The 17,901-nt window shown below is 32.2% G+C and overlaps 1 protein-coding gene across 4 annotated transcripts in view; it reads left to right on the top strand.

Annotated features, from left to right (window-relative positions):
• CCDC171 (coiled-coil domain containing 171) overlaps positions 1 to 17,901 on the top strand; it is a 319,711-nt gene that overhangs the window by 223,670 nt on the left and 78,140 nt on the right. For all 4 annotated transcript variants that reach the window (XM_076008755.1, XM_076008757.1, XM_020289349.2 and 1 more), the window contains one exon: positions 2,978 to 3,109. In XM_076008755.1, the coding sequence (XP_075864870.1) occupies positions 2,978 to 3,109 (132 nt within the window). The remainder of the gene's footprint in view (positions 1 to 2,977; positions 3,110 to 17,901) is intronic.

The raw sequence follows: 17,901 nt of genomic DNA on the forward strand, positions 1-17,901 counted from the left end.
TCCAATGGGCAGTATTTTCCAAAGAAATCCAACATTATCTCTTTTTTAATATTTTTAGTTACTTTGTTCTCAGCCTCCCTGTTTTCTTTCTGAACAAATTTGATACTACAAAGTGAGAGTCCTTTCTTACTATTCTCTGTTGAATCTCTTCCCTGTTTACACCTTGAAATTCAGACTTGACTTCTGCATTCTTTCTGAACAGTTTTTTCTTTTCATCCTTTATATTTTCCTTGGTCCTTGTCACCTTTCCTTCCTGCTCCTTTGCTGCATCATTATATTTTTGTTTTAGTATAATTGTTTTATTTTGTCAACATGATGCTTTCACTCCTTTTTGCTCATTAAAATAAAATAATTCCTGAACAGTACTTTTATAGGACTTTTCTAAAAACTTTTCCTAGAAATATTTGAAGAATATTTTAGATGCCTACTCTCAAAGTTTCAGTTTAATTTAAAGGTGGAAAAACTCTTAAAAAATTGTAGTCAAAATTTTTGTGATATTACATCCATTATATGTCATGGCACTATCTCTTAATGCCACTATCAACATTCAACAGATATTTGTAATTAAATGAAAGTATTATTACATGCATATTATTCAAATAGTATTATAATTATGATGTCCTTCATTAGGTATAACAAACACAGAGGCATTTGAACGTTTTTTCCTATCTAATATAAATAATTAATTTGGCAAATTAAGTAAAGTAGCAAAAATATTAAAATGACAATAAATCACAGTTTTAAATGAAAAAGGTCCCAGCTTAATATTGCTCATAAAGTTTATTTAGAGAATATAAAATGTAGCTTACTGTTCACTGTATGTCAGGCTTCAAGGATGAGATATGGTACCTGATACTAATCGGGTTAAAGGACCTCTAGTGCTCGAACTGTGTTGTGGATTATACCTACATTGCTTATGGTTTCCCCCCGCCCTTTGCCCATATTAGCAATCTGCTTTTGTACTTTGACATCCAGGATTTCCCTAGTGAATTTTGTCACAGAAAAAAGAGAATCATCAATATCGCAGTTAAACTTGACTTTCAAAGCTAATAGTATCTCATTTGGGGGCTCAAATTTAATAAATTTTCTTTGATTCTGGGTGAGTTTTTAAACATCAAACAATGAATTGGCCAGGGTGCAGTAAAATATTTAGATCTATTGACTATGGTTCAGAAGGGTAGAAGGCAAAACACTGGTGGTTTGATGCTGATAAATTCTCAGTACCTTAATCCACATTAATGTTTTCTTTTATCTGAATGCACATTGGTGACCAAAAAAAGCAAAAGAAGGTATCCATACATATAAAATATAAAACCTAAAGCTAAAAAGTATAAAATATGATTTATTTTGTTATGCTAAGGAAGTTTAATAGCATTCTCATCCTAACTGAAGACTCTGGAGAATGTTGCTGGTAAATATACATTCTGAATTGGGACTCTAGTGTGCAGGTAATACTGACACTATTATAAAAATTGCATCATAGTATATGTTTTACAGCATGCACTTTGACATTCTCTTATTGACAGAATGTCTTCAGATCAACTTGGGAAATATAAGGATTTTATACCCATAGATTTGCATAAACAATTAAAGATGTCATCATATATTTGTGTGCATTTGTTGGTTTAAGGAAGCCCTATAGAGTACAATCGTTTTGTGAAATGTGTATATTTTTAATGTAATTAATTCATATAATAAAAAATAATTCAAACTGTTTTGCATGTTGCCCAAGGAGAATAGAAAAATGAAGAAGTTTTCTATCTTATATTATTGCCAAATTACAATTGAAGTTGCTCAGATAAAACTATAGATACAAATATTTTCGAACAATTAATGTTATTTTTATACTTATATCCATTGTTGACCTTTGGTATCTCATAAAAATATTTCTGTTCTGTGGTGTTAAGCTATTTTTGCAATATTTATCAAATATATGGTAGCACACTTTCCTGCTTCACTTAAGAGAATAAAAAAAATATGGTAACAGATAAATTTTTAGAACCTATTCAAGTACAAAGAAAGTTAGAAAATATGACTGCATATGAAAACTCCTTTCATTAAACTATATGATTAAAAATGACAACTTACTGACCTTAAATGCAGACTAAACTGAGGAATTCTGTTACTAAGTTTGGAAATTAAAACCCAAAATATCTGGCTCTGAGAATTTGTTTGTATTATATAGGGAATATTTTCTCATTTTTCCAGAAGGTGGCAGTATGATATCAACGGCATGTGATTCCATCGTGGCTAGAGCATTGGTGTTTCTCCTGTATCTGTGATGTGTTTGTATTGTTACCTTTTTGAATACTTAAAATATAGTACAAATACTACTGATTTTATCTATTGCATTATTTAGAAATTGTGTGACTGACTTGGTTTATATGTATTTAATCATCAAGACTCAAGTTTAATAAAATCTTACAATTTTAGAAAAGTAAAAAGGGCAAATAAACCTCTTCTTACTTGTATATTTTTAAGTATCCTTTAGTGTTGAGTATATTTGTTTTTATTCCAGGGTACATTTTATTGAAGTTTTCTTTTCAGAGACTAGTGCCTAATATCTATTTTGTCCAATATATATCAGTTAAATTAAACATGTTATTAAAAAGGTAGTAATAATTAGGAAATTGCTGTTGTTTTTGATTTTGTGAATGTTTTTCATTTTTTCTCCTTTATCTTTTGAGGTGGTACTGTGGAAAAATAATTTAAAACCTCTTGATCAGAAGAGCTCCAGTGACTCTTCTTCCCCTCCCTCATTTCAGGCAGGAGGATGCTTTTTCTTCTTAACATTCTCCTCCAGCACTCTGAATTAGAGATTTATTTGCAACGAAAAATCAATTAGTCCTAAATTTATTCATGGATTTCAGGTCCAGCGATCAATGCAAGTCCACTCAGTGGGCTCAAGGGGACCCAGTTCATCCCAGTTAATGTGTCTGAAGGGGAATTACCATTGATGCTGTTTTTTTCCCTTTAGGTCAGAGATCAGATCTCGCTGTCACGGACTGCGGCAAGTAGGAATGACTTCACCCTGCAGCTACCCAAACTGCACCTGGAGACCTTTGCAATGGAGGGGCTCAAGGGCGGGCCAGAGGTTGTAGCATGCCAGGTTAGAGTCTAAATAACATTGTTTGCTACTGAGACATATAGAAAAATAAATTGCACTAACTAGAGAGAGTGAAAGCCTCAAAATATTGTGAATAATTTAAAGGAGATGCAAATAAATTTTTCTTCTATCATGTAACAGTATACTTCACAATAAATTGTGTTTTTTTCTTTAAAGCCTAGAGAACTAGCCTATTAAAATAACCCAGAAAAGTATTTTTACCAAGGAAAATATGTGTTTTATGGCAAAGTACCATATTAAAAGTACATACTTTCCTATCAGCAGAGGACAATAATACACTAGGCTGTTATCTTTTTAAGCAAGTCTGAAATTGTTGCTCTTGTTGTTTTAAAATAAATCACTCCAGAAAAAAAGTTTAAAAAAATAAATCACTTAAAGTAAAATTATTAAGAGAGCTAACTGAAAATTTTCAATGTTAATTCCAAAATATATCGAACATTTCTTATGTTGTAATTTAATTTCAGCAAAACTAGAACTTAACTGTATTTTGTATTGAAGAGTATTTTACCCTTTAATGTTTCATTTTAGTGAACATTTTAATATGTATAAACGGAGTCATTTTATTTATGAAACTCAAAATACCAAATCATAAGACTGCAAATAACTTTAAAATAAACTTAATAAAGAAACTTATTTTCAGAAACATTCATTTTCAGATACCATAGGTATCCTTCTCTTATATGTCGCTATTGTATTATTGGGATCATTTTTTTCATTAAGTTAAATTTTTTTAACTGGACAAAAACAAAATTCAATTATGTGCTTTATTCTCCTTTTAATGCCCAGTACCATCATTAGAAAAGTTTATCAACATTATGGAAATTACAGGAAATCTGATATCTCAGAAGAGGTTGTTCTTATTCAGTAGCACTCTAGAATTTTCAGTGTAAACAAAGAGATCTCTTAAAACTTTGTGTTTCACTTTTTGAGATTTAAAATAATCTTTTTCATTCTTCAGTTTATGATCCTATGGAATTTTAATTTTGTACAAAATTAATATCAGTTCATATGAAACCATGTTAATTTTTCATATGCTGCATACCCTAATTTAATTTATTAGTACCAAATTAATGCTATACAAAGAAAAAAATATTTGTTGCTTCTTTCATTAGGTTGTTCATCAATATGTCTATATTGTCTATACTTATATAAAACTAAGCATAAAATATTTTTATTTTCTGTTATAGGGTAGAATACTATACCATTATTTAAAATGAGATTTAAAATGTCATGTTTTAAATTTGATTATCAGTATTTGTGAATTCATTGTAACTGTGACTGTAATATGAATTGAGATTTTTCTGGTGGTTGTAAAATAATCCTTTACTTGGCTATCTCAATTCAGAATCACACAAGGCTTAGTACTTGTTATAATTCACAAATAAAGACTACCCCCAAACTAGATTTTGGTGGTTTGGAAAGAGACTGATTTATAGGAATCAGTCTCTGTATGCCTCTATATGCCATACAGACCTCTGTATGCCATTTTTCAGGCTTTGATGTCTGTGAATAACAACAAATAAATATAGAGACCATAGTTTAAACTACTTTCTTTTCCAGATTATAAGAAAAATAGTTATTCACATTTCCATGTACCTAAACATTTGGATAGGTTCTACTGACATATTGTAATATAGTACATTATAGTTTAGTACTTACACATTTGTAGTTAGAAAATTAGAAGACATTAATTTTAATAAAAATAACTACCATTTCAGTGAACACTTTTTATGTACCAAGCACAATGCTTAGCTCTTTGTATACATTATCTCATTTAATTCTCACAATGGGCCTGTCAAATATTGGTACTATTTTCATTTTACAATTAAATAACAGCAAGCACAACAGCAGCAACCTGTGAAAGGTAAGATCAACAGCAAGGAAATGGCAGAGCCCAAAGCCTAAATATAAGTCTAATAGTATCAGGTTGCAAAGCTGAATTAGTAGGTCTGAAAAATTTAGACATTACAAAGCTGAACTGGTGGGTCTGAAAAATTTAATACTTTGGAACTATATATGGGAATTTTTTCCATTTATAAGATATTAATTATACTTGTATATATGATATAGGTCATAGTTTATGCTATAGTATAGATAAATTCACAAATAAAAAGTTTTGTTTTTATTTGACAGCTTAATAGTATGAAACTCTAATTTTCACCTTTTGCAGTATGAAAAAAGTATGCTACATGTATTTATGCTAAGTGTGGCTACTTATTTGGGAATTCAGTATTTGTTTAGCTTTGTCCTCTGACTCTGGTGATAAAGGTAGACTATTTAAAATACATGACCTCTGTATGATTATGAGGAGAGGCTTACTGTGCAGGGTGTGGTTGTGTATGAGCCATTTGGCCACCTGCACAGCTTATCATCTGGAGCAATAGGGGCTGAAGTTTTCTGTATTTTCCAATGAAGCAAACTTTATGATAGGCTTAATCCTGGAAGGCAAGGGGACCAGTGAGCATTACTGAAAGGCTAAGAGGATGAATGGATTACTTATTCTTTCTGAACCCAAAAGAGTGCATGACCGATGGTCTCCTATAGGAGAAAATTTAATTCAGCTAGTCTCTGAGATGTGCTAGCCTTTTGCCCAGTGTCTTTAGCTGCAAAAAGTGTAATGCTGCTGATTTCTTAGCCTTGTAGAAGGATTGAATGAAGCAATGCATGTAAAAGAGAGCACAGTGCCTAGCATTGAGAAAGGGGGTGATACATGGAGGCTATTGTTATTGTAGCCATTATGAGACCCTTGTAAAGAGAAAGTAAGCAATGGTAGTTTGTTTTTGTTAGTTTTAAGGGGTGTGTATGTGTTTTATTTTGAGAAATGGTTATTTAGGATCCTTTTCTCCATATCTTTCCATTTGGTTCCTTCACTCTTCCCTGTTTCTTTAAAAGTTTTAAGTAATTTTGATTAAGCATAGCTTACTTTAGCACCCTATTTCTGTTTCCATATCATATGATGTTCCAATGAGGCCCATGTCTCCAGTGAAAGCTTTTGTGTAAGTCCTGATGGCAAGTTTAGAACTGATATTGGTGCTTATATCTCCCAAATAACAGCCTATTAGGCTTTTCCTACAATACTTAGAAAAATAAAAACACCCATATTAGACCCATTAGCTTTAAGTCCAGTCCAGTCCAGTATAGTATGAAAACAGAGGACTTTGTAATCAAAAATACTCTACCCATACTTTATAATGATAACATCTGTTGTTTATAATATTATCTTAAACTCTGAGTTGTATTTTTTCAATAATTTTATATGTAATGCTGATAATATCTGGCAAATATTAGCAGGCATCCAACAAATGGTTGTCTCTCCACCCCCATTCAACAGTAAACAATAAATAATCATTAAACAAACAGTAACAGTAGCCAACATTCATTGAATGCTTAATTTGTGCCAGTTACTATGCTAAACACCTTATATTATGATCTTATTTTTTATGAATAATAGGTGCTCTGCTTTTATTTATTTTACTGAGGAATAACTGAAGTTTACTGATATAGAATAAGATGTTAAAGGTTACATTTCCAATGAATAGGGTAACTGGTCCATTCATGCCATTCTGCCAGTGAATCATGGCTTACGGCTTTTTGTTTGTTTTTTTAAGATGGCTGAGAGAAAAAATAAAGGTAGATCTGTCTGCAGAATACATTTCACTTGTGTGGAAATAATGGGAAGAATAGAAATCCAGGAAAGGGTTAAACTGGGCAAGTTTCTTAACCTATCTGTATCTTAACCTCTTTTATCTGTAAAATGAAGATAATAAAAATTTCTAAGTTATAGTATTAGTGTGATGATTAAGTGGGCTAATCCATTGAAAGTGCCTAGAATAGTGATGGGTACATTGAAAATACTCAATATCTGTTAGCTATCCACTAACACAAAAGCTTCATAAGGCCAGGAACTAGGCCTTGTTCACTGCTACATCCTCAGAGCTCAGAGCAGGTCCTTAGAATGTATGGATGAATGAACACTCAATTTCGGACACTTGGCAAGATGATTCAGGAAGCTGTTTGTCTCTGAGTTGTGTACGATCTTAAGAGACTTGGTATCAATTTTTTACTTACAGGCCCACATCATTTAAAAAGAAAAAGTCTCCCAAGCCATCTCATAAAAGTGTTTAAGGCTTAGTACAGGGATGGGGAACCTGTGGCCTTTTTGGTTCTTAAGTGCTAGAATCCAAAATTTAAAGAACAAATCCTTTTATTTTTATTAACACATTTTGTTTGTCTTTCATATTCTTATTTTATTCTTAAAATGAGCATATTTAAATACCAAAGAATAAAATAAGTTTCAAAGAAATAATCCTCCCAATTGACTGGCACAATTAGAACATTAGTAAGCCATAAGGGCTAAATCAATGGCTGTTGCACTCATGATTTAGTTCTAACTTCCTCTGCCTGACTGGCACCACTATCACATGAGGCTGGTTGGCAAGAGTTTATGTGGGTCAAGTATGCCAGTCTGTTATCAGCTTTTGACAATGGTACACTATGTTTCTGTTTGAAGTGGAATTTGTGGATAGCTGCACACCTCGACAGTTTTTATTAGTTTTCTCTGCTTACCAGCCCATCATGTTAAAGAAGACCAAGAGAACGCTAAAAGAAGAAAACAGATTTTTTAATAAGACTTGGAAATTGCAGTCAGTATTATCTTCTTTATGCTAAAGATAAGATGATTCTCTTGCTTTGTGATACTGCAATATCAACATTAAAGAAATTTAATGCTCATCAGCATTATAATACTCATAAGTACCACAAATATTTTAAATTAGAGGGGAGGCATGAAAGGTTGTATTGCAGAAATGAAAAAAATGAAAAGCAAAAGCAAAGATAATTCTTTCAAGCAGAATAAGACCTGGAAATAATGCCACTGAAGCAACTTATAAAAGTAGCTTATATACTTGGGAATTAAAGGAGTCCATTTAGTGATGTAGAAACTGAAAGAATGCATCGTTGAAATCATAGATGCTTAGACCCTGATAATGTTTCAAAGTACAAACAACTGCCTCCATTTCAAGGAAAACCATAACTGATCGGCAGCATGAATTAGCCTTCAACTTAACAGAACAACTTCATGCAGTACTTCGAAAGAAAAATATATATTACTCAATCGCTTTGGATGAATCAACTGATACTTCTGACTCAGTGAAGTATAATGAATTATACTTCATTCGGGTCATAACAGAAGATTTTCCTTGCTACGAAGAGTTACTTGCTTTGGGCACTCCTGAGAACAGAACATGGGGAATAGATATCTTCAAAAACTTTCAAGATAAATGTTGTGCAGTTGGACTGAATTTGGTAAATTTATTGAGTATATGTACAGATAGTGCACCTTCCATGACAGGAAAACACAAAGGGTTTATTGCATAGATAAATAAAGGAAGTATTAACAGATCCAGATCTCTCATTTCTTTTCATTGTGTTTATCTTTGCTAGAACAGATAGTTAAATTTTATGAAGATTAGAATCAGCAATGTGAATTACTGAAAGATTTCTATAGAAATGCAGCATTTCTGTGTGATATCATGTCAAATCAAAATGACTTGAATATTTCTTTGCAAGGTAAAACTAAGTCTATATATGCTCTGTGACAAAAAATCCAAGCATTTTGAAAAAGCTATTTTTTTCAAAATACTTCTTTTTCAAAAGGCAATTTCAGATGACCATTTTCCCCAAGTTAGCAAAGGTCATTGATGAGCAGGATGATATATGCTTCAAATGAAGAAGAATTTGAAGAATACGCAGCTGTTACAGACCTATTAATTGGAGAATACAATGAAAGGTTCACTGACTTTGAGAATCATGACATCACACTTGAATTAGCATTTCAGCCACACCTAGTTGATACCGCCAGGGCACCTAAAGAACTACAGATGGAATTGATTGAGCTCTCAATAGATGACATTTTAAAGTCATTGTTTGATGCTAAGAAAGATCCATTTTAAATATGGAAAAATGCAGTAGAATACCCACACCTTTGGCAACATGCCTAAAAAATACTTTCTTACTTTTCAACCACTTATTGCTGCAAATCTGCATTCTCCTACCTAACCCAAATCAAGATGCCCTTAAGGTCACAAATTATTGATACCCATTTAGAAGATCAGCTGAAACTGCAGACCTCCATGCTGCAACCAAATATTCAAATACTTTCCAACAAAAAGCAGACACTATAAAGTCATTAAAAGGTTAGTTAACTTTAGAATAAACAGTTTTCATTTTTTGAAATTAAGTACATAGTAATTAGATTTTTACAAAATAACGTACATTTTTACGTATCTCTAATTGAAGTTTCTTGAATGCAGCCTTATTTAATTACAGCTGAATTAATGCGGCCTTCCAACATGAAAAGGTTCCCCACCCCTGGCTTAGTACATAATAACTATACCTTTGGAAATGTAGTATATTGTGTAAATATGTTTATAAACACTTCATTAGAGAGGCTTCATTGTGAAACCATTTATTTACAAAGATTTTAAACAACAGAGTCTTTACTCTAAATACAGTAATCCTTTAATCACCCCTAACCCACAGTGGCATTAGTCTTTACTTGGTATGGTTTTTAGTTTTGTGTTATATCCACGACATTTAGGATACTATGGTTTTTTTTACATTTATGCATATTTTCCAGGCACAGAAATTTCTTTGGGCAATTTTGTTGTATTTATATACATCAATCATAAAGAGCATCTTGAAGAGAATTTTGTTATAATTTTTTTTATGTATAGAGGGATAAAATAAATGATATGTGTACCCTAAACCATTGTGAATAAAATTATCAAGAATTGCTCTTAGTAATTTTTCACATGTGTTCTCTGTTATACTACTTAATGCAGTTCAGAGAACAAGAAAGCATGTTCTCTGTTATACTATTTAATGCAAGAGCCTTCTAATTTTTCTGAAAGAAATTTTTACATTTTTGGCATACTTAGAAATTAAAGAGATATTAGATAACTTCATTTAAAAGCTGGTACCATTTAGATATTTTCTTCTTTGTGTTATCCCTTCCATGTAAGTGAATTTTCAGGGACCTGCTTATCCTTTTGAACATGAAAATCAGTCATGTTGAATGAAAATCTTGTTAAATATGTCAAATACTGTTTTTTAAAAAAGAATATAATATACTTAATTAAAATTTTTTATTCTGGTTCATTATTATTATACATATAAATTCAACATTATAACAATAGATAAAGTACTCAGGTGTATAATGACATTTGAATTAAATAATATAACTTGATAGAAATTTTGCTAATATTAAAAATTTTCTCTTTAAAAATTAAAAAAGTACAGGATCATGATGAATCAGAATCTATAGAAAAGTATAAAGGAAAATAAAGATCATTTGAAATTCTGCCATTTAAAGATAATTGATGTTATAATGTTAACATTTTGGTATATATTCTTCTAGTTATTTTTAAACCATAAATAGAAACTCATACACATGTATCATGTATATTTAATATATCTATATATATTTAAACAATAATTTGACCATACTAGTTTTTTCCTTTTTATTGATATATGTTAATAATAGTTGTATATATTTTGGAGATACATGTGATTTTTTTTTTTTTTTTGAGACAGAGTCTTACTGGAGTGCAGTAGTGTCATTATAGCTCACTACAACCTTAAACTTCTGGGCTCAAGCAATCTTCCTGCCTCAGCGTCCCAAGTAGCTAGGACTACAGGCATGCACCATCATGCCTGGTTAATTTTTTTCTGCTAGAGAAAGGGTCTCACTATTGCTTAGGCTGATCTTGAACTCCTGGCCTCAAGCAATCCTTCCTCCTCAGCTTCCCAAAGTGCTAAGATTACAGGTGTGAACCATAAAGCCTGGCCATATGGTATTTTGTTACCTATATACAGTGTGTCCCAAAAGTCTCCATATGAAGGAAAAATTTTGTAATTAAAATTTTGTAAATGTACATTTAGCTACAATTTCTCATTTCCCCTATATATGGCGACTTTGGGGACACCCAGTGTAATGTGTAATGATTTAATCAGGATAATTGGGATAGCCACCACCTCAAACATTTATTTTTTACTTGTGTTGGAAGCATTACAATTGTTTTCTTCTAGATATTTTGAAATATATAATAAATTATTGTTAACTATAATTTCCCTACTGTACTATCAATTATTGTTAACTATAATTTCCATACTATACTATCAAGCACTAGAACTTACTCCTTCTATCTAAGTGTAAGTTTGTACCCCTTTACCAACTTCTCTTGGACCATACTGTTTTGTAAGCATTTTTAAAACCTAATAACCTATCATGATATCTTTCTTGTCAGTAAATACAGATTTACAAATTATTTTTGATGATTGAATTATATTCTAGTACATGTATCTTCTATAGTATTTTTCATCAGTTTTCTGTTGATGGATATTTGAAGTTGCTTCTAATCTTTTTGTTTATTATGAATAAGGTGTCAGTGAATATCTTCTTCCACAAATCTTTTCATTATTCTCTTATTTTTTTTTCTCTAAAATAAATTAGTAGAATTATTACACCAAATGATATGCACATTTTAAGACTTTGGATACACATTCTCCTGTTGCCCCTGAAGAAGATGGTTCTAATCTACCCTTACATGACTTCTGTTCGTTTACTTTTCTTTAAAAAGTATGGTTATTTTCTGATAATAGAAGAAAGTTTTCTTCTCATTTTATAATTTCAGTCTTCCATGAATTTTCAGATATCCTTTCTCACTAGGTCCTTATTTTATAGAGTTGCCAGGTTTCAGTCTAAGAGATTCTCCTTGGTGAGGCAAAGCAAATACATTTTGTGAATGCCATTTATCTTGCATACTTTTTCTTTTTCGTTGATTACTGGGTCCATGACTGTGCTTGAATGTTTGAGGTTATTGGAACTCTGACCTTTTGGGTAAATGGGATCATTTTAGTAATAAGGTATCAAAAACTTTTGGATTATCTAAAGTTGTCTAGGAGAGTTTGCAGTTCTCTTTATTCTTTTTTATTTTTTAATTATAAATTGACAAATTATAGTTGTATATATTTATGAGGTACAAAGTAATATTGTGATTTATCAATAAAATGTAGAATAATTATATCAAGCTAGTTTTAAATTCTAAAATCAAAATATCTTTTAAATTGTACAATATAAAATCATTTTAGAATTGGGTTGTAGAATGAAACAGAATGTTGAAATGCCACATTCTTCAAAAGATGGAAAGTACTTCCCAGGGAAGAGCTGTTTGTTAGCTGGCAAAAATCATAATTCATCTGAGAATAAATGCATTTTGATGGAAAAAATACCATCCTTTGTGTCATCTAGCTACTTGACAGCTGTAGGCTATAGTTCTATGGAATATAAATTGTTCCAATGAGGAAGCTAAATGTCCTAGGTTTGTGGCCTAATTTGAGGATGACTATAAGAGTTAATGAATTTGGTGTATTTTGTTGTCATTGACATGGTATTTTCTCACATTATGTTGTCAAAGAAAACATTTTTGCTATTTGGTAGTCGAAATTTTAGAATTTTACTCTGAAAATTTGATAATGCACAGGGAGAACTAAAGTTTCCTGAAAATTTCCTGGTAATAGAGCTCTAAGCAATGCTAAATGAAACGAAGTATAACAAGAAATATGATGTTAATATACACAGAAGAACTTACTTTTAAGGGTATGTTGGAAATTGAGATAATAATAATTATCCTAGGTTTAATTCACTATCAATATAAATAGCATGTAAACATTGGTTAGAGTTGTTATGAGTTACGCATTGTCATTCGCAATCTGTATCTTCTCCTAAGATTTCAGTGTTTGATGGCTGGAAAGAATGCTAAAGACTCAGCGTCGTGTGTCAGCCATTACTACAGTAGCTTTGGTGTAATCATGGGATAATACCAAGGAGTGCCTCCACCAGCCCTGTCTCCCTGGATTCCTCCTTCCTTTTTTGTGCCTTTTGTTTGGTTGCACTTTTTTTTTTTTTTTTTTGAGACAGAGTCTCACTTTGTTGCCCAGGCTAGAGTGAGTGCCATGGCGTCAGCCTAGCTCACAGCAACCTCAATCACCGGGGCTCAGCGATCCTACTGCCTCAGCCTCCCGAGTAGCTGGGACTACAGGCATACGCCACCATGCCCGGCTAATTTTTTGTATATATATTTTTAGTTGGTCAATTAATTTATTTCTATTTTTGGTAGAGACGGGGTCTCGCTCAGGCTGGTTTCGAACTCTTAACCTTGAGCAATCCGCCCGCCTCGGCCTCCCAAAGTGCTAGGATTACAGGCGTGAGCCACCACGCCCGGCTGGTTGCACTTTTTTTTGGTGGTGGTGGAGAGGGAGATGCATCGATCAGATTTTTAGAACAGAATATTGAGAATGAAAATATAAAATTATGCTTTCATTGATTCACATGATACATATTACCATTCTTTTCTTAATTCTCTTATTTTAAAAGATTTATTATAATAAAGTATTTTTCAGTATATCCATTGTTAAAACATAGTCTTGGGCACTAACCGATAGCCAAAAAATATCTGTTAAAGCTAGGATTTCTATAAAGTTTTTCAATATTTAGCAAATGAGACATTTTGCATCTTGTATCAGTGGTTGTATTTTGGACCAATGGGTGTTTTTTTCCTAGTTGAGACTTTCATCTCTCTTTGCTGTTTGAAAAGAACAAGATGACATATGAGGGCAAGTAATTGCATCTGTGTAAAGCTTCTGCTACAGTTTTGAAGAATCTCATAACTCCCTACTCCTTAACTCAGCTTAAAGTATTTATGAATTACATCCCTTGTGGGAATGATCTGGTATCAGTGATCTGAAAGACGCTAAGTAAAATCTGATAAGAATTCTTTAAAATAGGTATGATAAATTCCTTTTTCTAGGTTTATTGTTTATCAATTCTTCCTTTGTTTATTATAAGAAAGAATAATTAGGAAGAAAATAAAATCATAGCAGAATCAGTATTATAGAAAGTTGAAGAGGTCATGCAACTTTGCTAGAAAGTATTAGGACTGGCTATGGAGCAGATAAAATCCTTCCCTCTGTAGGTATAAATTACACAGATAGCAGGGATTCTCATTATCTTATACAATTGTTATCTTTTTCTCGTGGAGCACAAGTTGTCCTTTCTTGTGAAAGATGAATATGGATTATCATTCTTGTGATGCTGAAAGTGTTACTAGAATTCTATCCTAGAATTGCTATTTTCTGTGAGCTCTTGGCCCTTAATTATTCCAGCATGTTATTTTTCTTTTCTGCCAAATGGAGATGATAATACCTGTCCTGCTGCTTCTTGGGGTGATTGTGAGAATCATGTGACATGTATGAAAGAACTTTGAAAATTAAACTGAAGTAATACATATTTTTAGAATTGTTTTCCTTTAAATATTTGGCATATAAACATTCCTTGATCAGGTGTAAGGTTGCTTAGTTTTCAATTTCAGGTTGAGATTTTTGCACTTCTGAAAGACAAGCAAGTAAATCAGATTATAGGAAAGTTGGCAACCATGAACTTGTGCAATTTTCTGTATGTCACTGAGTTTGCTAGAAACATCATGTTTATCAGAATGGGAATTACTTTCTTAACAGCATAGTATTTGGAAAAGTTAAAATAATTCCATTTTCTGGGGGAAGGCAGCAAGGTAGTATTAGAGAAACTTCTAGGTTGAGAGTCAGAATGCCTGGATTGAAGTTCTGGCTTTGTGATATAAATACCTAGGCAAGTCACTGAAAGGTACTGAGCTACCATTTCCTCATCTGTAAATAGTGATAGTGAAGATTGTCCTTCTTTTGTGTACAGGGTGTGGGGAAATCAGATGAGATAATGTAAATGTGAAGGTGCTTTCTATTAATAAAAATTTTGTTGGACTGAACTGCAAAAGGCACGGATTCAGAAATAGTGACCTAAGTACGCTGAGGAATGTTTTAGTATTTTGACTCTTGGAGGTTTTTGATTGATGTTCAACATGTACCTTCAGAAAAATAAAATGGGCTGGGCGTGGTGGCTTATGCCTGTAATCCTAGCACTCTGGGAGGCTGAAGTGGGAGGATTACTTGAGCTCAGGAGTTCAAGACCAACCTCAGCAAGAGCAAAACCCTGTCTCTACTGAAAAAGAAAAATTAGCTGGGCATGGTGGCACATGCCTGTAGTCCTCCCAACTATTAGGGAGGCTGAAGCAGGAGGATTGCTTGAACCCAGAAGTTTGAGGTTGCAGTGAGTTATGATGATGCCACTGCACTCTACCTGGGGTGACAGAGTGAGACTCTGTCTCAAAAAAGAAAAAAAAAAGAATAAAATATTCAATAACTTTAATGTTTTCTTCCAGTTCAGTAAGACTTAGGTGGTAAATGCCAACCATATACTTTTATTTGAATAATTATTATACAAAATAATTCAAACATTACTAGTGTTTTCATATTTTCTTTTAAACCATTTTGTCACCTTTATTTACAACATTTAATTTTGGAGGAACTTCAAATTCCAACTATGTGAAATGGTGATAGTATTATTTGACAGTAATGTGAAATGTCTGAAATGTTGTAAGTAAAAAACAAAATGACAAAACATGAACTATATGGTACAGAATATATTTTTTTCTTACAATTTGCAGTTCTTAGGTGTCCCTAAATAGAAAAGATGCCAACTGCTATGAATATAATTTTTTGTCATTAATGTTAAGAAGCAAAAAGTAAATCCTAAACTTGACCCTTTATTTTTTTTATTTCAAAGGCTATTTTTAAGTATAAGTATAACCCTTACTAGATAATACCTTTTAATGCTTATTATTGAAGACTGAAGCCTGTGCGCTCTTGAACTTTCAAGTGCTACAGCCAGAATTGCTATTCATTTTAGCTACTTGGACACAAAACAGTATTTGATGGACTGCCTAGGTGAAGACCTGGAAAAGGAAGGGTTATCTACAAATTGAGTGAGTTTATTATGGCTTAGTGATTTGCTGATTGATTTCATTTGCTGTCAGTTAAGGCTCTCTTAATGTCAGTTTTCTTTGCATAATGCCTTGAAATAAAGACTGATGAAGTTCTTCAGATTGATACCGCTTATATAAACTGACCCTGATTTGCCCTATTCTGCATGACAATTTAAGTGACAGCTGTTAGAGGAAAATACAGCAATGAATATGCAACTTACGGATTAAGGGAGATGCAGTAAATCATTCAGTCTAAGTCCTAGATACAAAAGTAATTTCTTGTAACAGTTCCACAGATGCTTTAAGCTTATTAAACAGACTTATTACTCTCAAATATGTTTTTGTATGTTATCATAGACATATATGTATATTTGAGTTGAAGAAGGGAACTAAAAGTGATCCTAAATCTTTCTCTCTCCCCTCTTAATTTAAACTTGTAAGTATCATACTTAAAAATATTTTATTTGGATGTCCACATGCAGAGAATGAAATTGGTCCCTTACCTTATACACAAAAATTAACTCAAAATGGATTCAAGGCTGTGACAAAAGACCTGAAACTATAAAACTCCTAGAAGAAAACATAGAGGGAGGAAAGCTCCTTGACTTTGGTCTTGGCAATAATTTTTTGGATATGGCACTGAAAGTGCAGGCAACAAAAGCAAAAATAAACATGTAGTACTATATCAAATTAAGAAGCTTCTGTACAACAAAGAAAACAGTCAATAAATGGAAAGGCAACCTATGGAATGTGAGAAAATATTTGCAAACTGTATATCCAATAAGGAGTTAAAATCCAAAATATATAAGGAACTCATATATAATAATAATACTAAAACTCTTTTGAAAAATGCGTAAATGACCTGAATAGCCATGTTTCCAAAGAACACATGGAAGTGACCAACAGGTATATACAAAAGTGCTCAACATCATTAATCATCAGGGAAATGAAAATCAAAACCACAATGAGATATCACTTCATATCTTTTAGGATGGCTATTACCAAAATGTCAAAAGCTAACAAGCTTTGGTGAGGATGTGGAGAAAAGAGAGCCCATGTACATTGTTAGTGGGAATGTAAATTGGTGTAGCCATTATGGAAAACAGTGTGGAGGTTCCTCAAAAAATTAAAAATGGAACTACCATATGATCCAGCAATCCTACTTCTTGGTGTATATCCAAAAATAATGAAATTACTATCTTGAAGAGATATCTGTACTTCCATGTTCATTGCAGTTCATTGTAGTATTATTCATAATAACCAAGATATAGAAACAACCTAAGTCCCCCTGACAGATGAACAGATAAAGAAAATGTGATACACACAATGGGATATTCAGCCTTAAAAAATGAAGTAAATCCTGCAATATGTAACAACACAAGTGAAACTGGAGGACATTCTGCTAAGTTCAATAAGCTAGATACAGAAAGACAAATATAGCATGATTCACTTACATGTGAAATCTGAAAAACTTGAACTCACAAAAACAGAGTAGAATGGTGGTTATCAGGAGCTGAGGGGTGGGAAAAATGGGGAGATATTGGTCAAAGGGTACAAGCTTTCAGTTATAAGATGAACAATTTCTGGAGATCATGGTACAGTACTATATAATGCATTGCATACTTGAATTTGCTAAGAAACTAGATCTTAAGTATTTTTACCACACGAAAAGGATAATGTAAGGGGATGGATATGTTAATGAGCTTGTAATAATTTCACAATGTGTATATCAAATAATCACATTGTATATCTTAAATATAATTTTTATTGGTCAAAAAATAAAAAAGTTTTATTTGAAGTTGCATGATGCTGTATATTAAGTAACCAATGAAATATAGGGTAATTTTGAAACTTTTAGAA

Source organism: Microcebus murinus, chromosome 12, assembly GCF_040939455.1.
Source record: "Microcebus murinus isolate Inina chromosome 12, M.murinus_Inina_mat1.0, whole genome shotgun sequence".
NCBI classification, from domain to species: Eukaryota; Metazoa; Chordata; class Mammalia; order Primates; family Cheirogaleidae; genus Microcebus; species Microcebus murinus.